The sequence below is a fragment of the Ylistrum balloti genome, unplaced genomic scaffold (genome assembly GCF_031769215.1).
Source record: "Ylistrum balloti isolate Yb309-2 unplaced genomic scaffold, AGI_CSIRO_Ybal_v1 Utg369622, whole genome shotgun sequence".
NCBI classification, from domain to species: domain Eukaryota; kingdom Metazoa; phylum Mollusca; class Bivalvia; order Pectinida; family Pectinidae; genus Ylistrum; species Ylistrum balloti.
This window is the reverse complement of record NW_026781892.1, coordinates 1,115,806-1,132,036: the sequence shown is the minus strand read 5'-3', so window position 1 is coordinate 1,132,036 and position 16,231 is coordinate 1,115,806. Positions and strand designations below refer to the sequence as shown.

Sequence of the window (16,231 nt, the reverse complement as noted above, 5' to 3'; positions counted from 1 at the left end):
AAAACACTCGGTAGAATGGTATAATGCTTATTACTGCAGGTAGGATAAAGTGGTAATATCCTTCCGATAGGATAAAGTGGTAATATCCTTCCGATAGGATTAAGTGGTAATATTCTGTCGATAGGACTTTGTGGTAATATCCTGTTGATAGGACTTTGTGGTAATATCCTTCCGATAGGACTTTGTGGTAATGTCCTGTCGATAGGACTTCGTGGTAATATTCTGTCGATAGGACTTTGTGGTAATATTCTGTCGATAGGACTTTGTGGTAATATTCTGTCGATAGGACTTTGTGGTAATATCCTGTCGATAGGACTTTGTTGTAATATTCTGTCGATAGGACTTTGTGGTAATATCCTGTCGATAGGACTTCGTGGTAATATCCTGTCGATAGGACTTCGTGGTAATATCCTGTCGATAGGACTTTGTGGTAATATCCTGTCGATAGAACTTTGTGGTAATATCCTGTCGATAGGATTCTGTGGTTATGTCCTGTCGATAGGATTCTTTGGTTATGTCCTGTCGATAGGACTTTGTGGTAATATTCTGTCGATATGACTTAGCGGTAATATCCTATAGGTAGAAATTAGTGGTAATATCCTGTAGGAAGGACTTTGTATTGCATTGCCTGCAAAGTTCCAGTAATTATTCTGTTGTGAGATTTTGTATTTACATCATTTTCTACATCTTTTGCTTTTTTTTTTTTTTTTTTTTTTACATTTTTACAAATTTCAATTGACGTTCAGCTGCTTATATGTTTAAAGTTATGACGACATCATTGTTAGGCGAGTAACAGTATTTATAGCCATTCCCATTGATGCTGTCAGTATACACTGTACTTACGCGGTTTGAACTGTTAAACATGTACTTACAGTTGTTTCCCTTGTATCAAATGCCATGTTATATATGTTTGAGAGTATGTGAAGGAGAGAGTGTGTGGAAAGGGGTGTGTGAGGAAGGGGTGTGTGTGTGTGTTTGAGGGAGGGCACGTGTTTGAGGGAGGATGCGCGTGTAGAAGGGTGCATGTGTGAGGGAGGGAAGGTGAGAGTGTGGGTGAGTGAGTGTATGTGTGTGGAGAGGGTGAGGGTGCGTGTGTCACGAAAGGTGCGTGTGTAGTGTGGGGGTGAGGCAGGGTGTGTGTGAAGGAGGGAGGGTGTGTGCGTGAGGGAGGGTGTGTGTGTGTGAGGGAGGGTGTGTGAGAGGGAGAATGTGTGTGAGGGAGGGTGCGTGTGGTGTGAGGGAGGGTGAGTGAGGGTGTGTGTGAGAGGGAGGGTTCGTGTGTGAGGGCGGGTGTGTGTGTGAGGGACGGTGTATGTGAGAGGGAGGGTGTGTGAGAGGGAGGGTGTGTGAGAGGGAGGGTGCATGTGGGAGAGGGAGGGTGTGTGTGAGGGAGGGTCTGAGTGAGAAGAAGGGTTTGTGTGAGAGGGAGGGTGTGTGTGAGGGAGGGTGTGTGTAAGGGAGGGTCTGTGAGAGGGAGGGTCTGTGTGAGGGAGGGTCTGTGTAGTATTACGTTACTTAAGGAGAGGATAAAGGCTATGTCTGCCCTCTACTCCTTTTGTCTTTGTCGCAAAAATTTCACAAAATGAGATGTTTTCATTGAATGAGATTATTTGATAGTATAGTTAAGAGACATCACGGTACAGTGTATTAGTTATATAGGATGTCAGTAAGTATTGTATAATGTATAAGTGGTTATATTAAGTTAGTTTTTACGGACGTAAGTGATGGTATACATATATACCTATGACTAAATGATTGTATATACATGTATCTATGACGTCATTGATTGTATAAACAGATACCTATGACGTCAGTTATGCCAGAATTAGATGTTGACTTAATCTGACGTCATTAATTTTTGTATAAATACTTGTACAATGTTACCATTACCTTAGATATAAAACTTGTCACAAACCTGAGTTGTTGTATTTATTTGTAACATAATATTTCTAATACCATGTGTATACATCCTCATGTAATCAATCACTCATATAAATTATACTGTTACACCCGAACATACCACATTTATATAAACTATCACACCTCAGTATTATCTATACATCTACTATATAAATCATCATAACAACACACAGACGTATTCTATCGATACGTAATCACTGGAATAAATGTCACTCAATATCTCTTTTTTGTTGACGTCACAATGCATATGACGACTAGAAGTTTTGACGTCACAATGAACATAATGGAATCTTCAACCATTTACAGCTGCGTAAGATGTTAATGAACGCGTGGTCATAACACAATTAAAATCGTGTTCCATTCAACATGAAATATTACAACAGCTGCCGTTTGATAAAAAAAAAGAATTTTAACCTGCCTTTGGTGAGCTAAAGCGAAAAAAAAGAGGTGTTTTATGAATCTAATATCAACTGGAAGCGAAATTCGGTTGATTTTTATCAGATAAAAAGGTTCAAAGGTATGGAAAACGGACAATTCGGCTCTATGGTCGTACAATATTAACTGTGAGTGTAACTATCTTATTGTCTAAACCTGACGTCACAGTAGGTTATATCAAACGGTTGTAATACAAATATTCACTGACTATAACCAACCATGTAATGTGGATGTTATAATACTGATAACAGGTATTCATATCCTTACATTCCATACTACGTGATTGGCGACATTACCGAAGAAAAATCATCTTGCAAAACTTTTAAAATCCCATGACGCAGACATAACATTTAGAAATCATTAAATGTTTTGAGAGTGTTCTAGCTTACGTCCTTTCTAGTACATCAAAACCACATATTCAAATTCAACTTCTCTCTCCATTCAGAACATATCAGATGTCTGTAATTATTTATAGTTTCGATTTAACAATAATGTATGTCTAACATTAAAGCCAAAACGGAGATAAAGATGGACTCGCCTCTCTTTTGTATAACAATATCGCGTACCTTCTTTGTGTATTGAAGTGAAATACATCGACCTACATTCTTCCGACAGTAGAAAGAAATATTTTGATGGCGGCCAAAATGTGTTTAAAACTGTAGTTGTTGAAAAGAAATGGATGGATATATTTAGTGAACGGCAGTCAAGGTCGTGATCTCATGCGTGGGTTTATAGTACTTTTGTCCATCTTTATATAACTTAAATTATTGCAAGGGTGCGAATGATATAAGGTTTATAGTATTTTTTGTCCGTAGATATATGACATTAAGACAGTACCCGAATAGAATGGTGACTTATGGAGGGTTACTGAAATTTCGTGTGTTCAAATATGGAGAAATTCTAACAATCAACCGCGATGACGGAATCAAAATTATCAAACATACAAGTATACAAATTATCGTACACACAAGTATACAAATTATCATACACACAAATATACAAATTATCATACACACAAGTATACAAATTATCATACACACAAATATACAAATTATCATACACACAAATATACAAATTATCGTACACACAAATATACAAATTATCGTACACACAAATATACAAATTATCGTACACACAAATATACAAATTATCGTACACACAAATATACAAATTATCATACACACAAATATACAAATTATCATACACACAAATATACAAATTATCGTACACACAAATATACAAATTATCATACACACAAATATACAAATTATCATACACACAAGTATACAAATTATCATACACACAAGTATACAAATTATCATACACACAAGTATACAAATTATCATACACACAAGTATACAAATTATCATACACACAAATATACAAATTATCATACACACAAATATACAAATTATCGTACACACAAATATACAAATTATCATACACACAAGTATACAAATTATCATACACACAAGTATACAAATTATCATACACACAAGTATACAAATTATCATACACACAAATATACAAATTATCATACACACAAATATACAAATTATCATACACACAAATATACAAATTATCGTACACACAAATATACAAATTATCGTACACACAAATATACAAATTATCATACACACAAGTATACAAATTATCATACACACAAGTATACAAATTATCATACACACAAGTATACAAATTATCATACACACAAATATACAAATTATCGTACACACAAGTCTACAAATTATCGTACATGCAAGTATACAAATTATCATACACACAAATATACAAATTATCGTACACACAAATATACAAATTATCGTACACACAAATATACAAATTATCGTACACACAAATATACAAATTATCATACACACAAATATACAAATTATCGTACACACAAATATACAAATTATCGTACACACAAATATACAAATTATCATACACACAAATATACAAATTATCGTACACACAAGTCTACAAATTATCGTACATGCAAGTATACAAATTATCATACACACAAATATACAAATTATCATACACACAAGTCTACAAATTATCGTACATGCAAGTATACAAATTATCATACACACAAGTATACAAATTATCGTACATAGAAGTACATAGTATACAGATAATTATAGTGTTCTGTAAATATTTTACATTTAGTAAGAAATATCTGATTACAAAGTCACTTCCATAACATTAGAGTTGTGTTTCCTTATTGCATATATACATTGGGACTGCCGCGATATCTTGCCACAACATGTCCAATGTGGCCCTCCAGGATATCCAGGCTGTGCATGCCAGCAACCTCGGGAGCCTGAGTAGAAAGAAACGCAGAAAATAAAACATCACAAAAATACGCCACATTAGGCAAGTGTTTGGTTTCAATTTACTTAATGTGAAAATCGGTGTCATTAAATATAAAAGGAAAACAAAAAAACATTTTTTGAAATCATTCACAAAAAAATTATAATTGCACTTAATAAAGGTGTCCATTTAGACAAAAATGATCGAAAAATGGGGATTTAATTGGTTTGATTCCATACATTATTTCCAGTTACCTCAACAAAGAGTGCTTTACATAGATAATGATTTATCTAGCGTTTCAGCCTATCTTTAAGATGCAATCAAAATAATCTAGGCATTATTTGGCACAAACTCGATTTAGACTTTAGAACAGTTAAAAATCAACCGCGGGCCAACTCGGAGCAATTTTTGTGAAACCGAAAGGATGCACGGAGTTAGAATTGATACTAATTTTGTAACATATCTAAAGCCAATATGTTCGGAATTTGAATGCTTTTAGCAATACATATGGTGTTATTTTGTTGGTGTGAAGGTTTTGGATGATCGAAGTTGTATATGGGTTGATCTGGGAATACTGTTAGTTACTCATATACAGTAGTACACAAGAGGTAGATACTCCACTTCAAAGTTAATTCAGTGAGTTTTTAACCTAACTATCCTGGTTCTATTTTGGGACAAAAAAAACATTTCCCCAAAGGCTGATTTTTTTACAGACATACATCCTATTTCAATCTTTTAAATACAAAATAATATAAAATTTCATTGCAAGTAGTTTGAGGTAAAACCAAAAAACAGTACTGTAAAGCAACCTGTCCATGCGAGAACTATCATGCAGTACCGCAACGCTGTAAGTTCTCTGCGATAGTTCCTGTGTTATAAATATATTTCTCTATATCCAGAGGCCTGCCGAGGCCGTATCCCTGCTTTCTACTGTAATGGCTCTCAATAACTACTATTTATCGTAAGCTTTTTTTCCAATTTGTGTTCGTATTTACAACGCCCCGTTCTTCTCGTACTGGTTTCTAATTTGGTCGCCCTGTGCTACCTTTATAGTATACTTTTAAAAATGGGGCAAAGCCGCAATTGGCCAGGTTGCGGGATGAGTGCAGTATTAGATGGTATTTATAAGACAGTTATGGGTGTTTCATTTGTTGAGTATGTTTGTTATAAGAGAGAAAGTTTAGTTGTATTTTATGAATTGGTGCAGAAGAAGGGCATTTGAAGAAAGAAGTTGCAGCCATTTTTGACTCGGAGATGTTAAAAAAATAGACAATGGACAACTAGGTCCCAAAGGTGATTTATATGTGGAATTTCGGACAGATTCTTGTAGCAGTTTCTGAGAAACTATGATAACAAGAAAAGTTTCAGAAATGGACAACAGATGATGGACCACGGACGACTAGGAGGATTTGATTCTACAAAACTGGTACCCCTTTTCCCCGCCCATCCGCCCGCCCGCCATTCACCATACTATAACCCGGATGTGCAACCCGGCCAAAAATATGACCGGGAGATATCGAAATACACGATTTTGGAATGTTTGTCTCTCTATAATTATGTTTACCTCTGACAACTGCTCCACATCCGCACGGGACGTCCATCCTTCCTGCTGAAGAGCAGAACGAGCAACAGTGCCAGGTACCCGAATGTTCCCGCCATTTTGATTTTACTTCAAATTTGAATGGACAACCCTGTTCAATAAATAACTAAAAGTATACCACAGCCTCAATGTACTATTACGGAAAAAGAGGATTGTACATATATGAGAATTACCAATCAAAAACAGAGACAATTTGGAACCGATGAGACCATAATAAGTAGGAGAATGACAGCGTAAAATTTATTTCGAGATCTATTTTTCCTTGTCAAAATTGAAAATAGTCGCATGCGTGCATTTTCTCCTTTTTTTCAAATCGGTCTCAAATTTCACACACAATTAGGGACTATATAATATCTTAATGTAAAATTTAACACGATGTATTCAATGCTTTGATGAAAAATTACGTCCGGCATTTTTTTATCACATACGAACAAAGGATCAAGATCAACCACCTATGATATCGCAGACCGATGGATGTAGTACTTCTCAAAAACACAGATAACCGTGGTCTTTTAAGGATGGTCAAATGAAGGGCGATAGAAAAATGCATTACCTTCAGACGGCGAAAGAAAACTAAATTCTGAAGAGTATTTTTGGATATATTTGATACTGACTTATATCAGTAAGACTCACCGATATATCCTGGCTGTCGACTTGGACACACAGTTGATGAGGTCCCGACTGCTGGGGAGTAAAGGTCAGATCGTAGATGGCATCGCTCCGTTCTCTCATCGTCACTGGTAGACGGCTGTCAACAACGTCATATAAACATTTGTCATCTCGTCATACATTCAGTGCATGATTCGTTTCATACACAATATCGACACACAAAACATTTGGTGAACTAGTCCTGCACACGATGAACAAGTCGCACACAGTGAAACAGTCGTGCATAATGAACTAGCCGTGTACTAGTGGTACATAGTGGACTAGTGGTACATAGTGAACTAATGGTACATAGTGAACTAGTGGTACATCGTGTATTAGTGGTACATAGTGAACTAGCCGTACATAATGTACTACTGGTACATAGTGAACTAGTGGTACATAGTGTACTAGTGGTACATAGTGAACTAGTGGTACATAATGTACTAGTGGTACATAGTGAACTAGTGGTACATAATGTACTAGTGGTACATAGTGGACTAGTGGTACATAGTGGACTAGTGGTACATAGTGAACTAGTGGTACATAATGTACTAGTGGTACATAGTGAACTAGCGGTACATAGTGTACTACTGGTACATAGTGAACTAGTGGTACATAGTGTACTAGTGGTACATAATGTACTAGTGGTACATAGTGAACTAGCGGTACATAGTGTACTACTGGTACATAGTGAACTAGTGGTACATAGTGAACTAATGGTACATAATGTACTAGTGGTACATAGTGAACTAGTGGTACATAGTGAACTAGTGGTACATAGTGTACTAGTGGTACATAGTGAACTAGTGGTACATAATGTACTAGTGGTACATAGTGAACTAGTGGTACATAATGTACTAGTGGTACATAGTGGACTAGTGGTACATAGTGGACTAGTGGTACATAGTGAACTAGTGGTACATAGTGAACTAGTGGTACATAATGTACTAGTGGTACATAGTGAACTAGCGGTACATAGTGTACTACTGGTACATAGTGAACTAGTGGTACATAGTGTACTAGTGGTACATAATGTACTAGTGGTACATAGTGAACTAGCGGTACATAGTGTACTACTGGTACATAGTGAACTAGTGGTACATAGTGAACTAATGGTACATAATGTACTAGTGGTACATAGTGAACTAGTGGTACATAGTGAACTAGTGGTACATAGTGAACTAGTGGTACATAGTGAACAAGCGATACATAGTGAACAAGTGTACTAGTGGTACATAGTGAACTAGTGGTACATAGTGTACTAGTGGTACATAGTGAACTAGTGGTACATAGTGTACTACTGGTACATAGTGAACTAGTTGTACATAGTGTACTAGTGGTACATAGTGTACTAGTGGTACATAGTGAACTAGTGGTACATAGTGTACTACTGGTACATAGTGAACTAGTTGTACATAGTGTACTAGTGGTACATATTGAACTAGTGGTACATAGTGAACAAGTGGACTAGTGGTACATAGTGGACTAGTGGTACATAGTGGACTAGTGGTACATAGTGAACTAGTGGTACATAGTGAACTAGTCACACAGTGAACTAGTGGTACATAGTGCACTAGTGGTACATAGTGGACTAGTGGACTATAGTGAACTAGTGGTACATAGTGGACTAGTGGTACATATTGAACTAGTCACACAGTGAACTAGTGGTACATAGTGAACTAGTGGTACATAGTGAACAAGTGGTACATAGTGGACTAGTGGTACATAGTGGACTAGTGGTACATAGTGAACTAGTGGTACATAGTGGACTAGTGGTACATAGTGCACTAGTGGTACATAGTGGACTAGTGGACTATAGTGAACTAGTGGTACATAGTGGACTTGTGGTACATATTGAACTAGTCACACAGTGAACTAGTGGTACATAGTGAACTAGTGGTACATAGTGGACTTGTGGTACATATTGAACTAGTCACACAGTGAACTAGTGGTACATAGTGTACTAGTGGTACATAGTCAGTGGCGTAGCCAGGATCAAAAGTTGGGGGGGGGGGGCAAAAATCTGATTCTGTTACCTGTGCTGAGTGTAGTTTGTGTGGTGTTAAATTCAACAGAATGCAAGTAGAATCCATAAAATCACTGACATATAGATATGAAAAATACAGATGCAGAAAACTGAAAAATGGGACACGCTCCCCCTCCCCCCCCCATTAAAAAACTCAACGGATTTACACGTTTCACAAAAGTCACCCCTAGGACAATTGGGGGGGGGGAGTTGCCCCCTTGCCCCCCACCCCCCTTGCCTTCGCCAGTGTACATAGTGAACAAGTGGTACTGGTTGAACTAGCCGCACACTTAGTCGTGCATTGTAAACTAGTCGCACATAGTGAACAAGAACACCGTGAACTAGTAGGACACAATATCCTGCTCTTGTACACTAAGGCCGTATTAAAGGTTTTTTGTCATACAAGCTAAGTTAAAAATGATTCAAACCCCGTCAATTGCTTACTGGTCCCCCTACCAATCCATACCAGCAAATTCACAAAGATATAACGGAAGGTCTGGCTGGGTTGCACTTATTTATTATGTATGTTTTACTCTCAGACCTTACCTACATAAACATGCCTATTTCAATTTTGTCTCCCCCCCCACACACACACACACACTCAATCCAGCTTTTCTCCTCTGACAAACAGATATCGCGAGTTTCAAGCCATCAATGCGTGCGTAAAAATTAGCCCGTGAGACATCTACTCCGTTTCGTTCTAAATTCCAAGCCACAGCGTTACACAATTTGTATACATTTGTTGAAAGAAATGTAGCAATCGTTAAAAAGAATGCTATCAACGTATGTTTACGGCCCTAGAGTACGGGTGTAGTATAGTGATCCCTTACATACGATATCTAGTCTGGCCAAATCCTTATCATGGCTAAAACATACCAAAGTGAAATATATAGCGATACAGAAATGATGGAGTTTAACGAGTGTGAATGATAGGGAGTGTAATGGTGGAACGGTTACAGGGTGTTAGCGGTGTGACGTTACGGAGTATTAGTGGTGTGACGTTACGGAGTGTTACTGGTGTGACGTTACGGAGTGTTAGCGGTGTGACGTTACGGAGTGTTAGTGGTGTGTCGGCACGGAGTGTTAGTGGTGTGACGTTACGGAGTGTTGATGGTGTGACGGTTACAGAGTGATGATGGTGTGACGGTTACAGAGTGATGATGGTGTGTCGTTACGGAGTGGTGGTGGTGTGACGGTTACAGGGTGTTAGTGGTGTGACGGTTACAGGGTGTTGGTGGTGTGTTGTTACGGAGTGGTGGTGGTGTGACGGTTACAGAGTGTTGATGGTGTGACGTTACAGAGTGATGATGGTGTGACGGTTACAGAGTGTTGATGGTGTGACGGTTACATAGTGATGATGGTGTGACGGTTACAAAGTGTTGATGGTGTGTCGTTACGGAGTGGTGGTGGTGTGACGGTTACAGAGTGTTGATGGTGTGACGGTTACAGAGTGATGATGGTGTGACGGTTACAAAGTGTTGATGTTGTGACGGTTACAGAGTGATGATGGTGTGACGGTTACGGAGTGTTGATGGTATGACGGTTAAGAGTGTTGATGATGTGACGGTTACAGAGTGTTGATGGTGTGACGGTTACAGAGTGTTGATGGTATGACGGTTACAGAGTGTTGATGATGTGACGGTTACAGAGTGTTGATGGTGTAACGTTTACAGAGTGTTATTGGTGTGATGGTTGATAATACAGAGCTTCAGTGATGTGAAGATTTCATACGATGATAAAATGATTACTACATTCCTCACGTCCTGAGTTAGATCGGAAGAGTGAGGGTATAAGAGTCTTACCTACGTCCATTAATACCACATCTCACCCACGCCAAGAGTCCCGGGGGGTTGGGGAAGGGTTCGTCCTCGGTATCTCTTGTAGTCAATATCACGGTACATGGAATGTCGACTTTAGCACTGGCTAAATCTGTTATAACACAAATGTTATATCATATCATTAATAATTCAAGAATATCTGACAGTGACTAGATACTTCATTTAAAGGGTGATTTAACAAGCAGTATAGGAGCATAAAACGACTTTTCTGAGAACAGTGGTAAGCTGTCCTATAAATAGCAACCACCATCTGACTGGATTCGTTTTGTTTCATGATCTGCGAACTGTTTTGTTGGAGAAAATGTAGCGTCAGATTATTGACAGATTTGTAACAGGTTATTTTTGTATCAGATCAGAACTGTGGTACCCAAAGTCTTCATCACGACGCATGATTGATAGGATGTACAGCTTTGTAACGGCCACGTGCGGAAGGTTTGTACTAACGATTTATAACAGCAGTCTACTCTCCGGACAATGTCCATAATCTTCATTGTTCGAATTAATATTTTAGTTTAGTTCAGTTTATTACCAGTGCAGGATCGTTACGATCCTCTATACCGGTCTCAGTGATACAATGATAATGTTTATAATTATTGTCATTTGAGACGTCAGATCCAGGAACTACAGAATTTCTGATTTATAATTACATAGATTGTCTACCAGTCCTTGATTTGCCCAGTGTTCATCTAATCTATTTTTGAAAGAGTAAGCTGTTGGTGCCGATACAATACAATGGAAGATTGTTCCATATTTTGACCACACGCAAAGCAAAAGAATGATTCCTAATGTCAAGTTTACAGTGCTGCATGTAAAGTTTGTAATTAATGTATTGTCAAGTCAGGAATCAAGACTATGCTGAACATCTGAGTCATTCCAGAAGTAGAGTTCACAACAGAAAATCCCACAGACGTTTGATATTATAATAAGTATGGTTACAAGTCCAGTCTGGCGCTGGTATGCGAATAGGAATCGGAAAGTTCATCAAGGTACACGGTTCGGAAAACTAACTACAACGGCAGAGCCGTTAAAATTAACTCGTTTACACGGCAAATCTACAAACCAGTGCCGGTAGTTATAACGCTATCACTGGTTTACACGGCAAATGTACAGACCAGTGCCGGTAGTTATAACACTATCACTGGTTTACACGGCAAATCTACAAACCAGTGCCGGTAGTTATAACACTATCACTGGTTTACACGGCAAATGTACAGACTAGTGCCGGCAGTTATAACACTGTCACTGGTTTACACGGCAAATCTACAAACCAGTGCCGGTAGTTATAACACTGTCACTGGTTTACACGGCAAATGTACAGACCAGTGCCGGTAGTTATAACACTATCACTGGTTTACACGGCAAATCTACAAACCAGTGCCGGTAGTTATAACACTGTCACTGGTTTACACGGCAAATGTACAGACCAGTGCCGGTAGTTATAACACTATCACTGGTTTACACGGCAAATCTACAGACCAGTGCCGGTAGTTATAACACTATCACTGGTTTACACGGCAAATGTACAGACTAGTGCCGGCAGTTATAACACTGTCACTGGTTTACACGGCAAATCTACAAACCAGTGCCGGTAGTTATAACACTGTCACTGGTTTACACGGCAAATGGACAGACCAGTGCCGGTAGTTATAACATTATCACTGGTTTACACGGCAAATCTACAAACCAGTGCCGGTAGTTATAACGCTATCACTGGTTTACACGGCAAATGTACAGACCAGTGCCGGTAGTTATAACACTATCATTGGTTTACACGGCAAACCTATAAACCAGGCACTGACTAGTGCCGGCATTTATAACACTGTCACTGGCTTACACGGCAAATCTACAGACCAGTGCCGGCAGTTATAACACTATCACTGGTTTACACGGCAAATCTACAAACCTATACATTTGGAAGCCAATCAGTTTTCACGATTAACCGGGGAATCGAGCAAAGGTTAAGCAGATGAAAGGCGGGAGCGACATCCGAACAGTCTTATGACTACGGATCCGTCATATTATACAGCAGGCCATTGAGGATATACTGTAATTTAATGTGGATAAGGACCGAGGAAATAAAAAAATGTACTCACCTTGTGTGGTCACTTGACATTTATAGGGACACGCTTGTGATCCTTGCACACGCCCAAACATTTGAAAGTTCTCAAAGACATCTGCTTTTAGTTCTCGACAAAAAGTAAATGTTGTTTCCACAGGAACACACTCTTTCATGGAGATGTCAATGAGTTGTTTTAACCTCTGTGACACTGTCGATTCCTTTGCTGAAATTTCATTGTCAGTACAATTTACAGATAAGCCGTCAGCGATGTTGCAATCATTTTCAAACTTGCCTAGCAACCGACAAAGATGGTCTTGTTGTGCCTGCAATTTTGTCTCTTTTTCGTGTAGAATTGTGCTGACCTGTTGTAACAAGGACTTCCGATGTTGTTCTACTGCTTTGACAAAAGAATCCATAAACATGTCGATTTCTTTGGTCACAGTCTCTGCATTATCGCGAAGCTCCTTTCTCGTGGCCGGAATGTTGTCCAAGTATTTTTGAATGTCATCTTTTCTGTGGCTGGCATCTTGAACAAGTTCGTGTAACTTCATGACGTCATACGAAACGTCGTCTGCTTGATGTGACGTTCCAGCAAATGGTATACCCACCAATATATGCTGTCTCGTTTTCCTCTGACGCTTGTGAGAATCGGAGCACAACTGACATAGGTCGCTCGTGCAGTCGACACACGTAACCACGGCAACTGCGCGCTCCTCCTCACAACAAAACTCACATATCACTGCTGGGAGTCTCCGCATTTCTCTAGCATTTTCCTTCATGCATTTGACACGATCAGTGTTAGTCGACATCCACGCGTTTGGTGGCACCTTTTCAGTGTTTGTTACTCCGTCGCTTTTCGAACACTGAGGACAGTGTATAGGTAGCTGGTGTTCCTGTGAACATCCTGGACCATTTTGACTCTCTGTACTATGTAGAGTGTATATACATTGTAGACAGGCTAAATGGAGACATGGTAAAATCCGTGGGTCCTTGTAACTGTCGCCACACACGGGACAAACGGTGTCTGCATCTCCATGCACCAGGCTCGCGTCCCCAGATAGACAGGGGGTACCCTGGGTACCATTTGTAGCAGGTCGATTGGAATCTGTGTTTATGGAATCCATTTCATAACTCGTGGAGGTACAAGTTAGAATTTTGGTGTGATCGATTTTCTCCCCTGACGTTTCTGTGACAGGTTTAAGTGTTAACATGATAGCACTTTTTACTGTCGTTGTGCACTCCTCGTCTTCCGTTACCCGGACAACACCTTTAACATGCTCGTCATCAGTCATCTCTGAGCAGACGTTAAAATTTGAGAGAACTTTTATCCCATCTGTTTTTCTAACTGTCGAATCTTTTGTTACCTGTAACATTTCTGGTGTTACGTCATTATCAAGCCGTAGTTCAGCCACACATTCGTCAATAAAATCGATATTTGTCTTTGTGTCTTCCATGCCGGTGCAAGTTTAGAAATATTCTCGCTCCATATCTTGGAAGCTAACTATGCGGAACTTTCCTAGAGCTTACCGTTCTCAATACTGTCATGTGAAGCTTCTCTGGAGCTAACTGTCCTCGGTACTGTCATGTGAAGCTTCTCTGGAGCTAACTGTCCTCGGTACTGTCATGTTAAGCTTCTCTGGAGCTAACTGTCCTCAGTACTGTCATGTTAAGCTTCTCTGGAGTTAACTGTCCTCGGTACTGTCCTGTTAAGCTTCTGTGGAGCTAACTGTCCTCGGTACTGTCCTGTTAAGCGTCTCTGGAGCTTACTATTCTCGGCACTTCACGTGAAGCTTCTCGGGAGCCTACTCGGGTTTCAGCGTGGTCATTCAAACACTTCTGACATTATGAGTAACGAGTTCAAAATTCGCAATAACCTTAGATACAGGGTTCATCAAGACATACCTCCACCGTCGTACTAATTCTATACGGGGGCAAATTATCGTCTGGTAGAGGTAGCACCCCGTAGCTTGCCGTACAGAGTTTGTTTACAATTTCCACGTGTATTGATCCCACGTTTCCAATTGATCCCGTTTACATTGGGGTCAGAATCACACGTGTACGTATCTCTAGCAACAGGTATCGACAGGTGCACACCTGTATCTTATACTCTCCCCCAGAATCTCCCTCCAGCTTCACACATTTCTCTCGGTAATCATTTGTTCCAGTACCGCTGTAACATACACACTTACCCTCAGCTACTGCCAGCCGGCCTGTTGTTTACCTCGGGCCAATATTTACACTGTGACCAAAGCCCTTTACAGAGTCAAAGGTCAGACGTTACACTTCCACTGAAATGACCTTTCCTTCTCGTTTATACTGATTCTTTTAGAGGCCCGCGGGGGAGCAGAGAACGCACGGAGCGTGACTGGACTGACACTTGACAGTGTAGTATGAATATATTGCGGACAAAACCTAGAGCGAGATTCATATATGATCCTATAAACGTCAGCGACCTTTACGGGGCGAGGTGTCCGAAGTCAATACTAGTGTATAACTGACAAAGCATCACATCATCCCATTACATTGAACTCGACGGACTACGGGTTTACTTGGGGCGGCCCGACCAGTTCACAGTTCTCCACATACACGTTTATCAGAAGATGAACGGTACGAACATCATTAAAAGTTTATAGTCTAGGCAAGAACTAAATCTGAGAGTTTTATCTGGCAAGTAATGGAGTATCATTACTTGTTTCAATCAAAGTGATCCTAACTGAATCTGTAAAACCGCTGTAGTATTTGCAGAGGGGCGAAAGTGATATGAACCCCTGGAATATCGAAGATGCCTGTAGAAAGCAATATACCTTATTAAAGTGAGTGTGAATACATAACCTGATACCGTCAGTGTGAATACTAACCCTGATACCGCCAGTGTGAATACATAACCTGATACCGTCAGTGTGAATACATACCCTGATACCGTCAGTGTGAATACTAACCCTGATACCGTCAGTGTGAATACATAACCTGATACCGTCAGTGTGAATACATACCCTGATACCGTCAGTGTGAATACATAACCTGATACCGTCAGTGTGAATACTAACCCTGATACTGTCAGTGTGAATACTAACCCTGATACCGTCAGTGTGAATACATAACCTGATACCGTCAGTGTGACCCTGATACCGTCATTACCGTCAGTGTGAATACATAACCTGATACCGTCAGTGTGAATACATAACCCGTCAGTGTGATACCGTCAGTGTGAATACTAACCCTGTGAATACATAACCCTGATACCGTCAGTGTGAATACATAATACCCTGATACCGTCAGTGTGAATAGTGTGAATACATACCCTGATACCAGTGTGAACCCCAGTGTCCGTCAGTGTGAATACATAACCCTGATACCGTCAGTGTGAATACATAACCTTATACCGTCAG

General features: G+C 39.6%; 1 protein-coding gene across 1 annotated transcript; it reads right to left on the bottom strand.

The window, feature by feature from the left end:
* Positions 1 to 4,541: 4,541 nt before the first annotated feature.
* On the bottom strand, positions 4,542 to 14,296 carry LOC132550222 (E3 ubiquitin-protein ligase TRIM45-like). Its single transcript, XM_060214264.1, has 5 exons — positions 12,877 to 14,296; positions 10,748 to 10,874; positions 6,905 to 7,019; positions 6,236 to 6,362; positions 4,542 to 4,681 (listed from the first exon to the last, which is right to left on the bottom strand). Exons 1-5 carry the CDS (start codon positions 14,294 to 14,296, stop codon positions 4,542 to 4,544), a joined length of 1,929 nt encoding a protein of 642 aa, XP_060070247.1.
* Between the last annotated feature and the right edge of the window lie 1,935 nt (positions 14,297 to 16,231).